General features: G+C 42.1%; 1 protein-coding gene across 6 annotated transcripts in view; it reads left to right on the top strand.

Annotated features, from left to right (window-relative positions):
- LOC122084283 (splicing factor 3B subunit 4) overlaps window positions 1-6,921 on the top strand; it is a 39,913-nt gene extending 32,992 nt beyond the window's left edge. For all 6 annotated transcript variants that reach the window (XM_042652400.1, XM_042652401.1, XM_042652398.1 and 3 more), the window contains exons 4-10: window positions 2,164-2,252; window positions 3,651-3,707; window positions 3,874-3,936; window positions 4,023-4,088; window positions 5,654-5,740; window positions 5,826-5,919; window positions 6,118-6,921. In XM_042652400.1, the coding sequence (XP_042508334.1) occupies window positions 2,164-2,252; window positions 3,651-3,707; window positions 3,874-3,936; window positions 4,023-4,088; window positions 5,654-5,740; window positions 5,826-5,919; window positions 6,118-6,617 (956 nt within the window). In that variant the 3' untranslated portion in view covers window positions 6,618-6,921. The remainder of the gene's footprint in view (window positions 1-2,163; window positions 2,253-3,650; window positions 3,708-3,873; window positions 3,937-4,022; window positions 4,089-5,653; window positions 5,741-5,825; window positions 5,920-6,117) is intronic.
- Window positions 6,922-16,241: the final 9,320 nt, after the last annotated feature.

Here is a 16,241-nt window from a genome sequence, read left to right as displayed (position 1 = left end):
TGTTTAGCTGATACTGATTGCTTGAGTAATGGAGAAAGCAAGGGCTCTGAACATGGTCTAAAGGCCATTAGACCACCCTGTGGAGGAGCCTTTCTATTAGTGAACCCTTACAACAACCAAGTCATATACTAAAACTTATCTTTTCTATTTTATTTATTAAATAGAAGAAAAATTTCATTGTACTTAGTATTTAGAATAGGGATAATCTGTTTGTACCCAACCAGGTTACAGCAATGTGTTGTAACTGGACTTATTTGTCCACCCCACATTACTTATCAACTTTTTACGGAAGGGTTTTTATTGTAATTTCCCCGTCTCCTTGTCTCCCTTTCCATATCTGGCTCCCTCACAACTCTCCATCGCTGGCTTCCAATCCATCTTCATCTCCCTGCCTCTCCCCTCCCCACTGCCTTCATGCGAGTATGTGGATGCACCACGTGGCAGCAGTGGTGATGATAATGCAGGTCAACAACTTCCCAGTACATCCAAGCAAATCGGAGAACGCCAGTCGCTTTTGCAAAGCAGTGGTGTTGTGGGTCACCTATTCGGTGCCCCACCGGGGCGATGAGAATGTTGACTGGTATGGGTTAACCTCATATTGGTTGGGATGTATAAGATTTACGTCCCTTGCGCAGAGTCCATCAGTTACAATACTTGTTTCCTCATTGGATTCCTTCTACCCTTGCTCATCTTCTTCGCCTTGTGGGTCATACTTTGTCTTTTCTACTATTCTCCTGGATCGGGGGTGCCCTTTTTCTTACTTGGACAAGAATCACCTGAGAAGGGAGCTTCAAATGCTAGGTAGGTAAGACAACTTAATTTGATTTAAATTAATAACCCGACTGAAACTGTTCAGAGCCAAGGTGTTTTTCCCCATTGTCGGTCACTTCTTGCATCTCTCGTTTTTGGGCAACATTCATTGACAGTATTATAAGGGTCTGATTATCCACAAAGCTGCGCTCATCTTTGCTCCCTTCGGAGATCGCTCTCTGAGCATGCTCTAGTTATATTCTTGATAGGATCTTCACCTACCGCCCATCCTATGAACACTCTTGCAGAAATCCCAACTAGCCCTTGCCGCTTGCAACAGCAAGTTCTCTCAAACCCCCCTGCCTCTCACCTCCCGATGAACGAAATTGTTGATGAAGGAATGGGTTTTACAATTTTAGTACCTCTAAATTATTGACACATCGTTCTCATTAGGGTAAAATTTTCTGGTTACAAAATCTGTTAACCTTGGTTACAAACAGACGCACCCTTGACAATAAGAGAGAGAGGTAGAGAAGACTGGACCACTTTTCCTGTATACAATTGAATCAGATTTTTGTTTTGAAGGAAAGAATTAAATTGGAAATTAGAAACTCCATAAAAAAATGTCCTTTTCTGTACTAGTAATTAGATACTGTTTCTTAACAGACTCAGAAATAAAAATACACAACAACATCAACAAAACAAAAAAACTCAGCCTTATCCCAACTAAATGGGGTCGGCTACACATGGATCCAATCGAATACAGCAAAAGAAAAGTAAAAGGAAAAGAACACACCGCAACAAAACAGGAAAATCTAACATAAGTGGGGTTGGATACGTGGATTCTTGCCCTCCAAGAAGATCTATCCAAGGTCATACTTGGGACCAGACCTAAATTATGCATGTCTTTTCATGGATAGAAGCTGATTAAAATTGGTGCAAGCCCAAAAGTATATATCTTGTCATGGACCCGCAGGCTTCTCATAATCTGGCCATACCTTTTCAAATCATGTCGAACCATGTGATATATATATATTTTTTTAAATAAATGAAGATGTCCAATCATATGACGGCTGTTCTTTGGATAGCTTTAAATGAGTTCCTAGTGATACCAATGAGAAATGTTTTAGGTTTACCATGGAGTCTTATTCCTTACATTCTAAATGGAATTTGCCTATTGTTGCTTCCATTACTACACATTTCAAATCGCAGATACTCAGTATTCTCTTTCAACAGTTTATTTAACCATGACTAGTTTATTTTCTGCAATTATATTCATAAATGAATGAGAATATTGGGCTATACAGCAGTAACAAATTGCTAGTTACTAAGGGGAGGCTTTCTTGAATTGTTTTTAGGTTATTTGTATCAATTGCAATGATGATCTTACATCATTTCTTCATCATGTTACAGTCAATGTTTATGTTCCGAAAGATAGAGTGACAAATCTCCATCAAGGATATGGGTTTGTGGAGTTCCGTAGTGAAGAAGATGCTGATTATGTGAGTACTGCATGCAGTTGCATCTTGATTATCTTTGCTTTTGAATTAGGTCATAAAAAGCATTTCTATCAAGAAAAGTAAGAGCCTTAACAAACTATTCAAGGTAATAGCACCAGAAATTGGATTTTCAGGTCAAGCTAGTGTAAATATATATTAAAAGGTCTAGCACATTTCTGGTTCAACATTTTACATCTGAATTGTGAAATAGCTGAGGAGCTGTTTCTATTTTAAAATTGAAATTGATTTCACTCTTGCTCTTTAATGAGCACATGGTTAATTTGATAAGCAGAACAGTAATTTCATGTAAAAATAAAACACGACCCTTCTTTTTCTGCTGAAGGCTACCATGCCACCACAACTGCCCCTTCTCTGCCCCACTACTGTCCCTGCCTCTGCCCCTGCCACCACCCTCTCCCAAAGAAATCTATAGAAACTATTCTCAGAAATTAACTACCAAATAAATAATTATTAATCTTGAAATATTTCAGATTGATGCAACCAAAACAATTTCAATTTCTTGACCGAAAATCTATTTGTTGACTATTTCATGAAATCAATCTGAAATTGAGATAGAAATTATACCAAGTCTGTCCATAGTTGGAAAATTTCCATTTTATTTCAACTTTTTAGCATTTTACATTGAATCAGATGGAGCAGCAACTCATTATGTGTTAATATGATATCATTTTCCATGCTCCTTGAAAATTCAAAGAAGAAATCCTCTATTCATATGGTGAATCCCCCTCCCCCCCCCCCCCCCCCCCCCCCCCCCCCCCCCCCCCCCCCCCCCTCCCCAACACAAAGAAGGAACATTGTTTGCTTGTTGCATGATCACTTTGTCATAATTTTATCTGTCAAGGTGATACCTAGGCAACAAAGAGGCCTCGATGCTGAAGGCAACCAGTTGCCTTCTGTATTAAGGACCTCCTGATCTAGAAGTAGGAAACATACCTGGAATATGGTGGTGTCCTTGGGAGCCTGCTTTGCCTTGGTACCATGACAATTGAAAACTATGGTAAAAAGTTACCCTGTTGTCAAACATACTAAGTTACCCTGTTGTCAAACATACTTCCATTATTCCCTAATTATGCTCAAAAGTTTCAGTAAATGATGTCATCTTAAATTAGATAAAAACCCTGCAAATTGGTCCATTTTCCTAAAATAGCAGCATTGTGAATTTGTTATAAAATCGACCAAGCGATGCACACATTATAAGCTCTACATTGCATTTGCCTTATTTAAGGACAATCCAATCCTATTTGATCCACAAGTTCTCTGGCATGCTTTTTTTATTTTTGTTTTCTCAATCGAAGATAATGCTGTTGATATGGGGCTGTTTGCTGTTTTTGGCGAATTTTATTTCTTCCCTTGAACTAATGTTGTTTTATATTAATCCAGGCAATAAAGGTTCTGAACATGATTAAACTGTATGGGAAGCCAATACGTGTGAATAAGGTGTGAGTGATTTTTCCACTCTTGCCTCATTCTGTTCATGTTAGTCAAGAATCTAATTTTATAATCAAGTGATATAAGATGCATTTGGAGATATCCTTTTATGAGTATCTTTTCTCTATGCATGATAAAGTTTCATATATTATGTAATGTTTCTATTTGTCTCCAGGCTTCTCAAGATAAGAAGAGCTTGGATGTTGGCGCAAACCTTTTTGTTGGAAACCTTGACCCTGTAAGCTGTCAGATTGTATCAGGACCTTACTTATCAAACCAATTCCATCATTACTCTTCTCATCATTTGAATTTGACTGTTTGCAGGATGTGGATGAAAAACTTCTCTATGATACTTTCAGTGCTTTTGGACTCATTGTTACAAACCCAAAGGTTGTTATCCCTCTTAATTGGCTCTACTTAATCAGTCTCTTTTTTCTTCCTTAATGTATATTAGGATGCTGACTAAAAGAAAAGGTGAGAACTGCTGCATGATATCACCTTGTTGCAGTTAGCAGTTGGGCGTTCTGTGGCTTTTTTGCATGAATTTCATACTTTCGTGTTATTAGCTTAATTCATTTATGCACTCTTGCAGCCTCTGTGTTAGGTGAGGACACCTTCTTGTACCAATTAAATGTGAAAATTTTAGCAATAGAATCCTGAAGGAACTCTCTGAGTGGCACTCTTCCTCTCATGAATTTAGATATTGATATAAGGAAGAGGTTTCTCTGAGCAAGTGGCATAAAGGAGAGCAAGTGGCATTGGTGTGACGGAATGCTTTCGTACATGGGAAGGTGCTAGCATACCCTCCCATGGCAGCTCAGAGAACCTTTTCTCTATAAGTAATCAGAGTATTACCCCTCTGGAAAAAAATATTGAGACAATAGGTTTCTTACATGGCTCAAATAGGAAGGTCGTCCTATATGGTCCTAATTGTGCAAATGAAGGGTGATGTGGCATGGTCTGGATTGCCTGTGTGTCAAATTTCAGAATCAGATTGTAACATATACCCCTCCTTGTATTGGCATTTTTTCCTGAATTTTCAGCTGTGTTTTTTTAAACCATTTCCCAAGAGATTCCTTTTCCTAGTGGATTTTTAACCTTCTGCTTTGCCACATGTCCAACTCTGCTATACCCATTTTTTTTTTTTTTTTTCTAATGAGAACTTAGATGGTTCTCATCTATATCACCTGCAAATGACTAAGAATAACCAGGTGTATTTTCCTCCTCACCCTTTTACTTTTTTATCCAAGGGAGCTTTTATGTTCTACTTAGTTCTGGAAGTCCAAAGCGATCTGGTATCTAATTTGTAATTTATCATCATTTCTGGCTCTTTGTTCACCTGAACGGAAGCGTGGGGTTAACAAAGACATTAGTTTTAGTTACTCATCTGTTTTGGAGCTTGGAGATGTTCTATAAATTTATACCATGGTGGGTTGTAGTTTCGGTATCTACTATCTACCCACCAGGTCTCCAAGGCAAAATAGTTGTACGACCTTGGAAGTATGCCTAGAGGCAAAGTAGCAGCTCAATACATTGACTTTTCTGCAGTCAAATTAATGTGCCTAAAGAGCCAATAAAAAATCTCCATCGAGATCTATCCAGCAGGCCAGCATGTGCATATTTTCTCCACACATGGAAAGCAACACTAAAGTTATATGTATAAATTCTTGATCATCCGGAAAAAAGTATTGGCCCAAAGTACTATCATCTTGTTCTATTATTGTAGGTTAATTTTTGGATCGTCTTATATTAGGGATTCCATTTAAATAGTCAGGCTCTACAAGTGGTGTTAATGAAAAGTATAGGCACTAATTAGAAGTTGTTGCTCTTGTGGAAACTAGTCGCTTGTTTTGGAAGGAAAATAAGTGACCTAGATTGACTGACAGGAAAAACTGACATAGGGGTGGCAGCTTACTTTCAAATGATCTCTGATGCAAGACTTTTTCCTGTTTCAGATAATGAGAGATCCTGAGACTGGGAATTCTCGTGGTTTTGGCTTTATTAGCTATGATTCTTTTGAGTCCTCTGATGCAGCTATTGAGGTACATTCCTGCTTCTGTATCTGCAGTTATATTCTGAAATGCTCATGAACGACTTGCTATTATTTACTTATTATTGTATCTGTAGGCCATGAATGGTCAATATCTCTGCAATCGTCAAATTACAGTGTCCTATGCATACAAGAAAGATACGAAAGGGGAGCGTCATGGTACCCCAGCAGGTTAGGGTTTTACATCAACCATCTTTATCTTTTTTTCACTATTTAATGTCAAAGCCAACTTACTGGACTTTGCTCAAATGCTGACTTTTAGCATTTTACGTTTTGAGTAAATCTTCTATGAACCTTCCTTATCAATTTTGATAGATACTACATACTATTTCCAGAAAATGCTTATTATTTTAAACAAATGTAATGCAGAGAGAGTCTTGGCTGCAAGCAATCCTGGTGCACAGAAAAACCGGCCCCACACACTTTTTGCAAGTGGACCACCTACACTATCGAATGGTCCTCAGGCTAATGGTACCATGGGGGTCCCTGTTCCTCCTCGCCCGTTTGCAAATGGTCCCATTCCTCCTGGGCAAGTTCCAGCAATCCGCCCTCCCCCACCACAGGTTGGGGGCTTTCCTCCTCCGATGCAACTAGCAGGGCAGCAATGGCCTGGTCAGATGCAGCAGCAGGGTCAAGTGATGATGCCATCTGTCATGCCGCCTCCACCTCAGCAGTTCAGACCACTTGCCAGACCACCAAATATTCCACCTCCTCCACAGGCAGCACTTTCAAGGCCTCCACCACCACCAATGGGTATGAGTGCACCACCACCGGTTTGGCCACCAGCACCACCTCAGCATATGGCTGGAAGACCTCCCCCGCCACCTCCAATGTCCATGCCACCACCTCCACCACCTCCATCTGCTTGAAGTACAGGTCATTCCAGAGCTCTGTAATTCAGAGATACATTTTTGCTGGGAAATACTATTTTTTTTTTTGGGGGGGGGGGGGCGGGGGGTGGGGGGAAGGGGTGGCTGTAGACCTTTGTTTTCTTTTTTCTACTTGATGAGGATTTGTCATTTCTTACTGTTTTCATTAGGGTCGTACAGGTTGTAATATATTAACCCAATAGTGTTTTAATTGCTATGTGAAATTTCTTCAATTGACGGTGCAAAAAGTGGAAGGGATTGCAAGGTGGTGAAATTATGGAGAACTTTGCTGATTTTATTTTCCTATGCAACTGTGCACATTAGAAACTGATTAACTTGATGTGTATTACATTGAAAAAAGGGATTTGGCTCCAAAACCAAGATGATGTTGAAATGATTCTAGCATATCCAGGTAAATTGTGAGATACTGTTGATATGAATGGTTGGAATTCAGAACCTTAGTCATAACTTTTTGGGAAATTTTCTTAGATAATTTTTGCCACTTTTGACCATGGTGTTACTTCCAAATTCGCCACACCCCCTTCTGAAAATATTGAGAGTTCTTTCTGTTCTTTTACCCCATTAGGCTCTGTTTGGTTGCAAGTTAATTTAGGCTATACTTACCAGTACGAAGGTAATCTAGGATTTGGGAGAAAAGTTATAAATCAGATTTTTAAGTCACTTTTTGTTGGGATAAGAGTCAGTTGGCTTGAGTTGTATGAGTCATACAAGTCATGTTTTTTGTTTGGATAAGCCTTGGCTTGTGTTTTCAGTTGAGTTGTATCTAGTCACCTTTGGGTTGGGATACGACACAGTTGGCTTGAGTTGAAGTCACTTTTATTGTACGACACTTCTCAAGGATCAAAAGATGTGCATTTTTCCACGATTTTCATAACATTTCAAGGTTCAATTACTTTTTCAATCATTGGAAAATCTTCCAAATCCTAGTTGATGGGGGAATATAAAGCCGAAAGAGGGGCGGGGGAGGGGGAAGATGTGCAAGGGTAGTTCATTTTTTGTAGGTTCTGATGTAGATCGAACTGCTAAAGGAAGGGGCTGTTGGTACCAAACGAACCAGGCCAGTCAGTTCCAATTCTGGCCACTCGAACTAGCAGCAAGCCAGCCCCAACATGGGCCAATCTAGCCAGCTAACTTGCTGTTACTGTTCACAACATGGCCCACAAACCCTCCACGCCAATCTGAGTTTATTGTTGAATCTGAACTTGTTTGTGTGTTGGGGTTAATGATGGATCCTACTGGGACTGATTACCCCTTGGTAATTTAGGCACTGTTTGATAAGGTTTCTGCTGTTTCTAGACTCAGAAATAGCAGAAATGGCTTTTCACATTTCCATAAACAAAAACGGATTTTTTAGTGTTTGATAAACCTATTTCTCGAAACTTTTTTTGCAGACATAATGCCACTATAAAACCCAATAGTATCATCGAATACCCAAAAAGGAGAGAGGGTTCGGTTGCCTCTATTTAAGTTTAAATAGTTGAGAGATTTATCGGTCACAACAACCTTTTTTTTTTCCTCTGAAATTCGTTTCTAGAAATGACGAAACAAGTCGGACTTGTTTCGTCAAACTTGTTTCTAGAATTGTAAATAGGCATAAATTTTGATTTATTTTAAAAAATGAGTGAAACGGAATAACTTTATCAAACGTTTTTTAAGTTGTTTCTCCGTTTCTGGGAACAAGAAAATGCAGAAACGGAACGTTGTCAAACAGTGCCTTAGTCTTACATCAAGTTCTCCTTTTGATTAAATGTTTTAATTGGGCTATTTACTAGCACAAAGGTTTTAAGTATGGAATAAAATTGTGAAAGCACTAGAATTGGATTTTACAAATGAAATTCTGGTGTTTCAGTAGGAGAAATTTTCTTTGTTGTACATGCTTTGGGATATTTTCACCTTTTTTTCAGTACTACTTTGTGTGTTTTTTTTTTTTTTTTTTTTTTTTTGTTTTAAGTATGAAAATTCCAAGAATAGCCATTCATCAACCGGCCTTTTAACCTTTCTCTATTTGGATTAGTCAGTATTTTTAGCTTGCCTCTTACTTTCTACTTCTTCCCCCAAAATATAAATCCCTGCACACATTGAGAACCTTCCATGAAACCCTAGTTGTTGACCTTAACATAGGGGGAAAAAATCATACTCCCCAGCGAAACACCAACCATCCCACTCTACAATCAAGATGAATACCACATTCCAAAACAAAAACGTTATAAAAGATTAAAAAATGACCAGACTCATCTAAGTCTTATCACAATAACCTGGGTCACCCGGAGGAATATTGCTCAACCATTATACTCTATCTAAAGCCTTATCTTCCTCGCATCGCTTCATGTATTCTCTAAGTTCTAAATGATACAGTAATTGGTGTCCTAGAGTTGTCATGATGCCAACACGAACCAAGCAGTGGTCAGGCGCCTTATTGCCTTGGCACCTAGCAAACTAAGGCATGCATATACCAAGGGGGTTTTAGGCGTAAAGTATTATATTCATTCCTTTAAGAAGTAGTTTTGAGGGAGGATTAATATGTAAAATGAAAATTATTTCGTTTACTTGTGAATATGAGGCGCAATTTATAAAATCATAAATATATATAACTTCAAAGTTATAATTTAAAAAATGAAACCCATTTAGTATTCTTCTCCATCTATGATGTCGATGCCAAAAGAGGTGGTGGTTGAGTTCCAATACGTGCCTCCCTCCTCCTCAGTGGTTGCTGCTGCAACCTTTCCAGCAGTAGTGGCAGCTCCTACTGCTTCTTCTACCCCTTTTTTGTCCCCTTATTTTTCCCCAAATTTTTGTCTTGGCACCTTGAACAATATGGCGACTGATCACTTAGGCGTTCAAAAATAGCGTTGTCTTCTAATGACGCCTTGACAACTAATGTGGTCTCCATTGTACAAAACATGAACCGACTACTGCAATCAACTGCTCTTGCTCTTTTCTCTATTAGGTAATACTAATTTTTTTTTGGGGGGTTGTGTTGGAATACTTTGAATGAAAAACTTGGATGTTTAAGAAGTACCACATGTCATCGACATAGTTGTCATGACACCAAGACAAACCAAGGCATAGGAGGGCTGCCTAAGCGTTTAAGCGACAAGTCGCCTGCCTTAAGGCAAAAAGGTAACCTAAAGTGAACAAGTGTTATTTTCTATTTTACCTCTTTTCTAACATTATTTAGTATGCTACATATACTTTGTATTATAAAAAAAAATTAAATATTTAGCCCACATCAAGTCATCAAAAATCAACATTAAGCCACATCAAATCACCAAAAATCAACATTTAGAGAAATGTTCTTGTTCTATAGTAATTTTGACTGGCCAAATGATTTGTTTTTACTTGAGACATTTTGTATTAGGTAGAGTAGAAAACCTATTTTCCAACAAGTCTAAGACTACTTAAAATGAGTTTTACTAACAAAGTTATGTTCCGATTAAATTTATTGCATAAATGCTATTAAAGTCGCCTACAAAATGGCAATAATTTTATGGGTATCAAAACAAAATATTATTTTACTGGACTTTTGGTTTTTAACAATGTTTTATCATTATAAGACATGAAATTTTTAGAATTGAGAAAAAAACTCAGAATTTGAAAGTTGAAAATCTCTCGTACAACAAAAAATTCAGTTTTTATTCCTGGACTGGGGGATTGACTTTTTAGCCTTATAAGAATTTATTTTTAAACTATTTTTATTGGATTAAAAAAGGGGGTATTTCTTATTTATGAATAATATCTTAAGTAATGCTTAAATGATATTTGACATAAATAAGTGTTGTGTCTTACAGTAAGGCGACAGTCGCCCAGACTCCAAGTCTCCAACTAGGCCGCATGGACGCTAGTTGTCTCCCAAGCAACACCTTGACAACTATGGTCGTTAGTAGGAGCATTTCTCTCTCAAATGTAATAGCTGCCATTGATATTCTACATTTCTTTGATACTTCTGCAACCGTTCTACTTCTATATTCAGTTCTGAACTCTGCAGGAGACCATTAGCTCACAGAAAATTAATTGAACAGGTAAGCTTGTCCAGCTTTGTGTTTCAGATCAATTATGCGATCCTGTTCCTTGTTTGCTGCTGAATTAACATTTTTATTGCATATGATTGTTCTGTTTATGGTCAGATTTCCATTTTCATTTTTCTCCCAACTGTTTATCACTTACTTCTGGCATATATTCATCATTCCACGCATAGCAAACCTTTCTTTAGTTTTGTCTGTAGCCAATTGTTTTCTTGCTACACGAATCAATTTTCTGTTGCTTGATCTGCTAGCCTCTCTCAAAAACTAAATATAATCTCCAAAAAACTAAATCTGATTTCCAACACTGTTTCTAGCTTCAGTTCTTTATTCACTTGAATTTGAATTACTTTTTCAAGCACTAGTAGGGATTAAGATAACTCTTACCTAGTGGATTTAGGACTCTTAATTTCTTATCCTATTGGAGCAAGAAGAATTTATGTGCATAGAAAGGTTTACATAAATAGCAGTTAATACCTTTTGTCCTACGGCAACAATTTCGGCTGTGTCTAGCATTTTTTCGTCTTTTGAGAACAAGAAAACGGAATCTTTCGTTTGGTGTCCACGGTTTGTTTTTTTTAAACGAAGCGGGTAAAAAAAAAAAAAGGAGAAATAGGAAATGTTTTTTTTATTCGAACAAGAAATTAACATTAAGATCAAAGAAAATTTACAAAACAACGTTTCTGGGTCATAGCCATTTGTGTCTTAAATTTTACGGCTCCTAAAGTTATAGCATTACTTTGTATTGTCCATCAGTTGTTCAATTTTCAAACGGTAAGCAAAGATGACTCACGGCCACCTCAAAAAATTGTTACTATCCCATAAACCATTCACATCAGCCATGAAGTTATAACCCTATGAAATGGGAAATGTTGAAATATGTGAAAGTCACCATATTTTTACCCCCACCACCCCGCCCCAAAAAAAGAAAAAAGAAAAAAGAAGCACGTTTAACTTTAAAAAAATAGGTGAAATAATAGCCTTTCTTCCTGATATTCCCCAAAAACCCAATGCCTTCTGTCTTCTTTATCTAAACTCTTCTCTCCCACTCAATCCCTGCTCTCCCTCGCGTGAAGAAACCCTTTCCATCTCAGGGTTGTTTTGAGCTTCTGGTGAAACCCTTCACTCCCTCTCGTTGAAGCCCAGCTCTCTCTCTCTCTCTCTCTCTCTCTCTCTCTCTCTCTCTCTTCTCAGTTCTTCTCTTTCTTCTTCTTTTGGTTACAGATCTGTTTCCTTTTCATAGGGCTGCATATCTCATCTCCTGCATTTGAGATGCATCAATTGAATACTGTTATTACCAAAAATCTATATGAGGCTGAGCATCGATCCTGCACAAGCACAGAAGGCAGAGGCCCGGAGGTGTCTTCGGGATTAGTCCTCTGATGCCCAAGTTAGAGACCGGCAGAACAGTTTTTTCACAGGAGTAATGGTGTGAGCATATCGACTTACTTGGTCTGTCTTTTAGGGTTCCCTTTTATAGGACTACCCCTTTTCCCAGTCCTACTGTGATATGTCTTCCTTCCTTCGTGGGGAATATTCCCTATCTGGGTATCCCCTCCTTCGCACTTAATTAGAGTCCTCGCGACCTCTATCAGTCGAGGGGGGGCTCTAGTCTCCCTCTCCTCTTGGTCTCCAGGGTTATGATCATAGTGGATACCCCTCGGTTGGGTGCTACGTGTCCTTCCCTTAGATGCCACGTGTTCTTACTTCACTGAGTGACTAATTTGAGCGTATCAGCAGCCCCCTTACTCCCACTAGGAGGCTCTTCCAGTGGGAGTAACCACGTCTTCTGTCATTTTCCTTCTCTTTCATATGCTCCTCAGGCCTTCTTCCTTTGGCTTTGGCTTTTGTCTTGTCTGAGACAAAGACCTTTGGTCAGGTCTACTCGGCCTTGGCCTGAGCCCCCAATCGAGGTGGGGACCTTCGGTCAGGTTCGCTCGGCCTTGGCCTGAGCTCCCAACCGAGGATTGGACCTTCGATTAGGTCCGCTCAGCTTTGGCCTGAGCTCCCACTCCAAGGTGAGGAACTTCGATCAGGTCTTCTTGGCCTTGGCCTGAGCCCCCAACTGAGGATTGGACCTTCGGTCAGGTCTGCTCGACCTTGTCTTGAGCTCTCAACTGAGGTGGGAACCTTTGGTTAGGTCCGCTCGGCTATGGCCTGAGCTCCCAACCGAGGTGGGGACCTTCGGTCAGGTCCGCTCGGCCTTTGCCTGAGCTCCCAACTGAGGTGGGAACCTTTGGTCAGGTCCGCTCGGCTTTGGCCTAAGCTCCCAGCCGAGGTGGGGACCTTCATTCAGGTCCGCTCGGCCTTGGCCTGAGTTCCCAATTGAGGAGGGAGGTCAAGTTCGCTCGGCTTTGGCCTAAGCTCCCAACTGAGGTAGGGACCTTTGGTCAGGTTTGCCGGGCCTTGGCCTGAGCTCCAACCTGGGGTTTGGACCTTCGATCAGGTCAACTCGGCCTTGGCCAGAGCTCCCAACTAGGGTTTGGACCTTTAGTCAAGTCCGCTCAGCCTTGGCCTAAGCTCCCAACCGAGGTGGGGACCTTTAGTCAGGTCAACTTGGCTTTGGCTTAAGCTCCTAACCGAGGTGGGGACCTTCAGTCAGGTCCGCTCGGCCTTGGCCTAAGCCCCCAACCAAGGATTGGACCTTCGATCAGGTATGCTGGGCCTTGTCCTGAGCTCCCAATTGAGGTGGGAACCTTCGCTCAGGTCTGCTCGGCCTTGGCCTAAGCTCCCAATCGAGTTAGGGACCTTCGGTCAAGTCCGTTTGGCTTTGGCTTGAGCTTCCAACCGAGGTGAGGACCTTCGGTAGGTCTGCTCGGCCTTATCTTGAGCTCCCAACTGAGGTGGGAACCTTTGGTCAGGTCAACTCGGCCTTGGCCGGAGCTCCCAACCAGGGTTTGGACCTTTAGTCAGGTCCGCTCAGCCTTGGCCTAAGCTCCCAACCGAGGTGGGGACCTTTAGTCAGGTCAGCTTGGCTTTGGCTTAAGCTCCTAATCGAGGTGGGGACCTTCGGTCAGGTCCGCTCGGCCTTGGCCTGAGCCCCTAACCAAGGATTGGACCTTCGATCAGGTATGCTGGGCCTTGTCCTGAGCTCCCAATTGATGTGGGAACCTTCGCTCAGGTCCGCTCGGCTTTGGTCTGAGCTCCCAATGGAGGTGGGGACCTTTGGTCAGGTCTGCTCAGCCTTGGCCTGAGCTCCCAATTGGGGTTTGGACCTTTGATCAGGTCCACTCGGCCTTGGCTTGAGCTCCTAGCTGAGGTGGCAACCTTTGGTCAGGTCCGCTCAGCTTTGGCCTAAGCCCCAATCGAGGTGGGGATCTTCGGTTAGGTTCGCAATCGGTACAAACCTCGAGAGTAGCTATTGATGACGTGGTGGTGCCATTAATGCTCAGGCAGTCATACCATCTTTCTTCCTTTTATAAGCAGTGGGGGACCATTTGTGGGCCACTTTTTTTTTTTTCCTTTGGTGAGCCTTCCTTCGGTTTCTGTGTTCCCTTCAGAGAGCTTCCCCTCGGTCCTAGTTTCTTTTTCTTTAGCATCTCGTCCATTCAAAAGTAAGTACCATATCCAGTTTTTCTGGGTACAGTCCCTCATCCTCTGAGAGCACAATGTCCAACCAAAGGGGTTGAAGCCTCGGGGGGATCCAGGGGATGTCCTCAGGCTCTTCCCTTGACTCGCCCTCATCCCATGACTCATCGTCCACGGCCTCACCATCTGGGTATGAGGTTAGCTCAAACGGTGAGGAGTTCCGATAGAGGGTTCTTGAGTCCCGTGCCCAAACCCAGGAGTCCCTTGAGGTGGAAGCTCTTAACATCGTTTCCACCATGGACGAGCTGGAGTTGGGAGAGCTAAGGGCCTCCTGTAGTATTTCGGATGCCTTCGTGCTCCGATTGCTGAAACCGACAGACTGAGCTAGCTATCGGAACCCTAAAGAGATGTGCTTATACAAGGAGGCTTTCAAGGTCAGCCTTCGGCTTCCTTTCCACCCCTTTTTTGCCCGAGTGTTTCGGCACTACAGGATTTGTCTAACCCAGTTGACGTCGAACGGATGGCGGTAGATGCTAAATTTTTTTATCCTCTTGTCCAGGCATCAAAGGCTCCTTACCCTCCCCCTCTTCGTTAATTACTTCCTCCTCTAGGCCAGTAAAGGGCTTTCGGGCTGGTACTACTTCAGCCCTTGGAAAGACCTTCGACTCCTGAATGGTTACCCCACGTCGATCCATGGCTGGAAGGATAAATTTTTCTTCGTGAGGTCATCAGAGGGGTTGCCCTTCAACATAGTCTGGGACATCCCCGATCTGAGGATAGTGAACTCTTCTGCTCCTACCCTTCTTAGGACAGATGTGGAGTCGATGGCGATGGCGAGGCATCAGGATACTTGTCCTCCTGTTAAGTCTGACAGTCTTAAGTCGAACACCGACTTGTTCAGATTCGGGCTTAGCCCAGGTGAGTCTTAGGCCTGTCCAAGTACATTTGGCATCGGAGCTTCTTATTGCGTACTAACTTCCGTCGTGTCCTTTTGCAGTGCAAATCTCTAGGGCCGAAGTTAAGGCCATTGCAGCATAGAGGTAGACCCAAATAAGGGAGGCTAGGGCACGGGACACACAGCAGTAGCAGAAGCAAAAGAGGAAGGAGAAGAAGAAGGGGGCTCCCACCTCTGAGGCTCCCCTTCCAAGAAGAGGGCTAGGGTCGAAGGACCTAGCATCGATGCAGTCTAGGCCTCGCCACTTCGGGCCATACTATATTGTTTGCCCGAGATACTTCTCTGGTGATCGACTTCTGAAGTCTGAGGGTCACCCAGGTCCGAGCCAAGGTTGAATTCATCCCCCGTTGGTCGGTCAAGGAGGACGACACTCTGTCCATCAGGCGTGTAGCCGGGGAGTTGGTACAGAAGGGCAGCCTTCCCCTAGATGCTGTCGAAGCTCAATGCCAGGGGACGACAGCTATGATAACTAGCGCCTACATCTTTATGGTGGGGGTAAGCTTCGGCCCTTGGCCTCTTATTTAATATAATTATGATGTTCTGACCATCGATGTCTTACGCAGGCTTAGAACCAAGTGGGTCAGCTGGCCATCTGGGCCGAGGCCTTGGCCTGAGACCTCAAGGCTTCCGAACGTGAGAAGTCTACCCTTGAGAATGAACGTTCGGTCCTCCTCGAGAAGATGAAGCACCTAGAGGCCGATCTTTTTTCACACCTCCAGGAATACGATCGGAAGCTTACGGAGCTGAAGGCACAGACGAAAACCAACTGGGAGCGGATCCCTCATAACCTCATCAGCTAGAGCCATGTCATTAGTGAGGTCCAGCTTGCGAGTTCTCGTCTGGTTTTCTACTACCTTTTGGATCTCATCCTTTAGGCCTAGGATCATCTATTTCAACCCTGAGTCTTCATGTCTCTGACCGTCTCCTTGGTGTGGTTCCTCATGCCTAGCCCTTGTGGCACACCGGGTCCTCTCTTTGGGTGCGGGGCTTTCCCTTATTGCTGGGTTTCGAGGATTTCGGTCGGACCTTATCGACCCTGAGCTACTCCAGTCCTCGTCTTGAACTCATTTTGGCTAGACATGGGAGCCTCGTGCTGCCCCA

The sequence above is a fragment of the Macadamia integrifolia genome, chromosome 7 (genome assembly GCF_013358625.1).
Source record: "Macadamia integrifolia cultivar HAES 741 chromosome 7, SCU_Mint_v3, whole genome shotgun sequence".
In the NCBI taxonomy this organism is placed as follows: Eukaryota; Viridiplantae; Streptophyta; class Magnoliopsida; order Proteales; family Proteaceae; genus Macadamia; species Macadamia integrifolia.
This window is presented reverse-complemented; position numbering and strand designations above follow the sequence as displayed.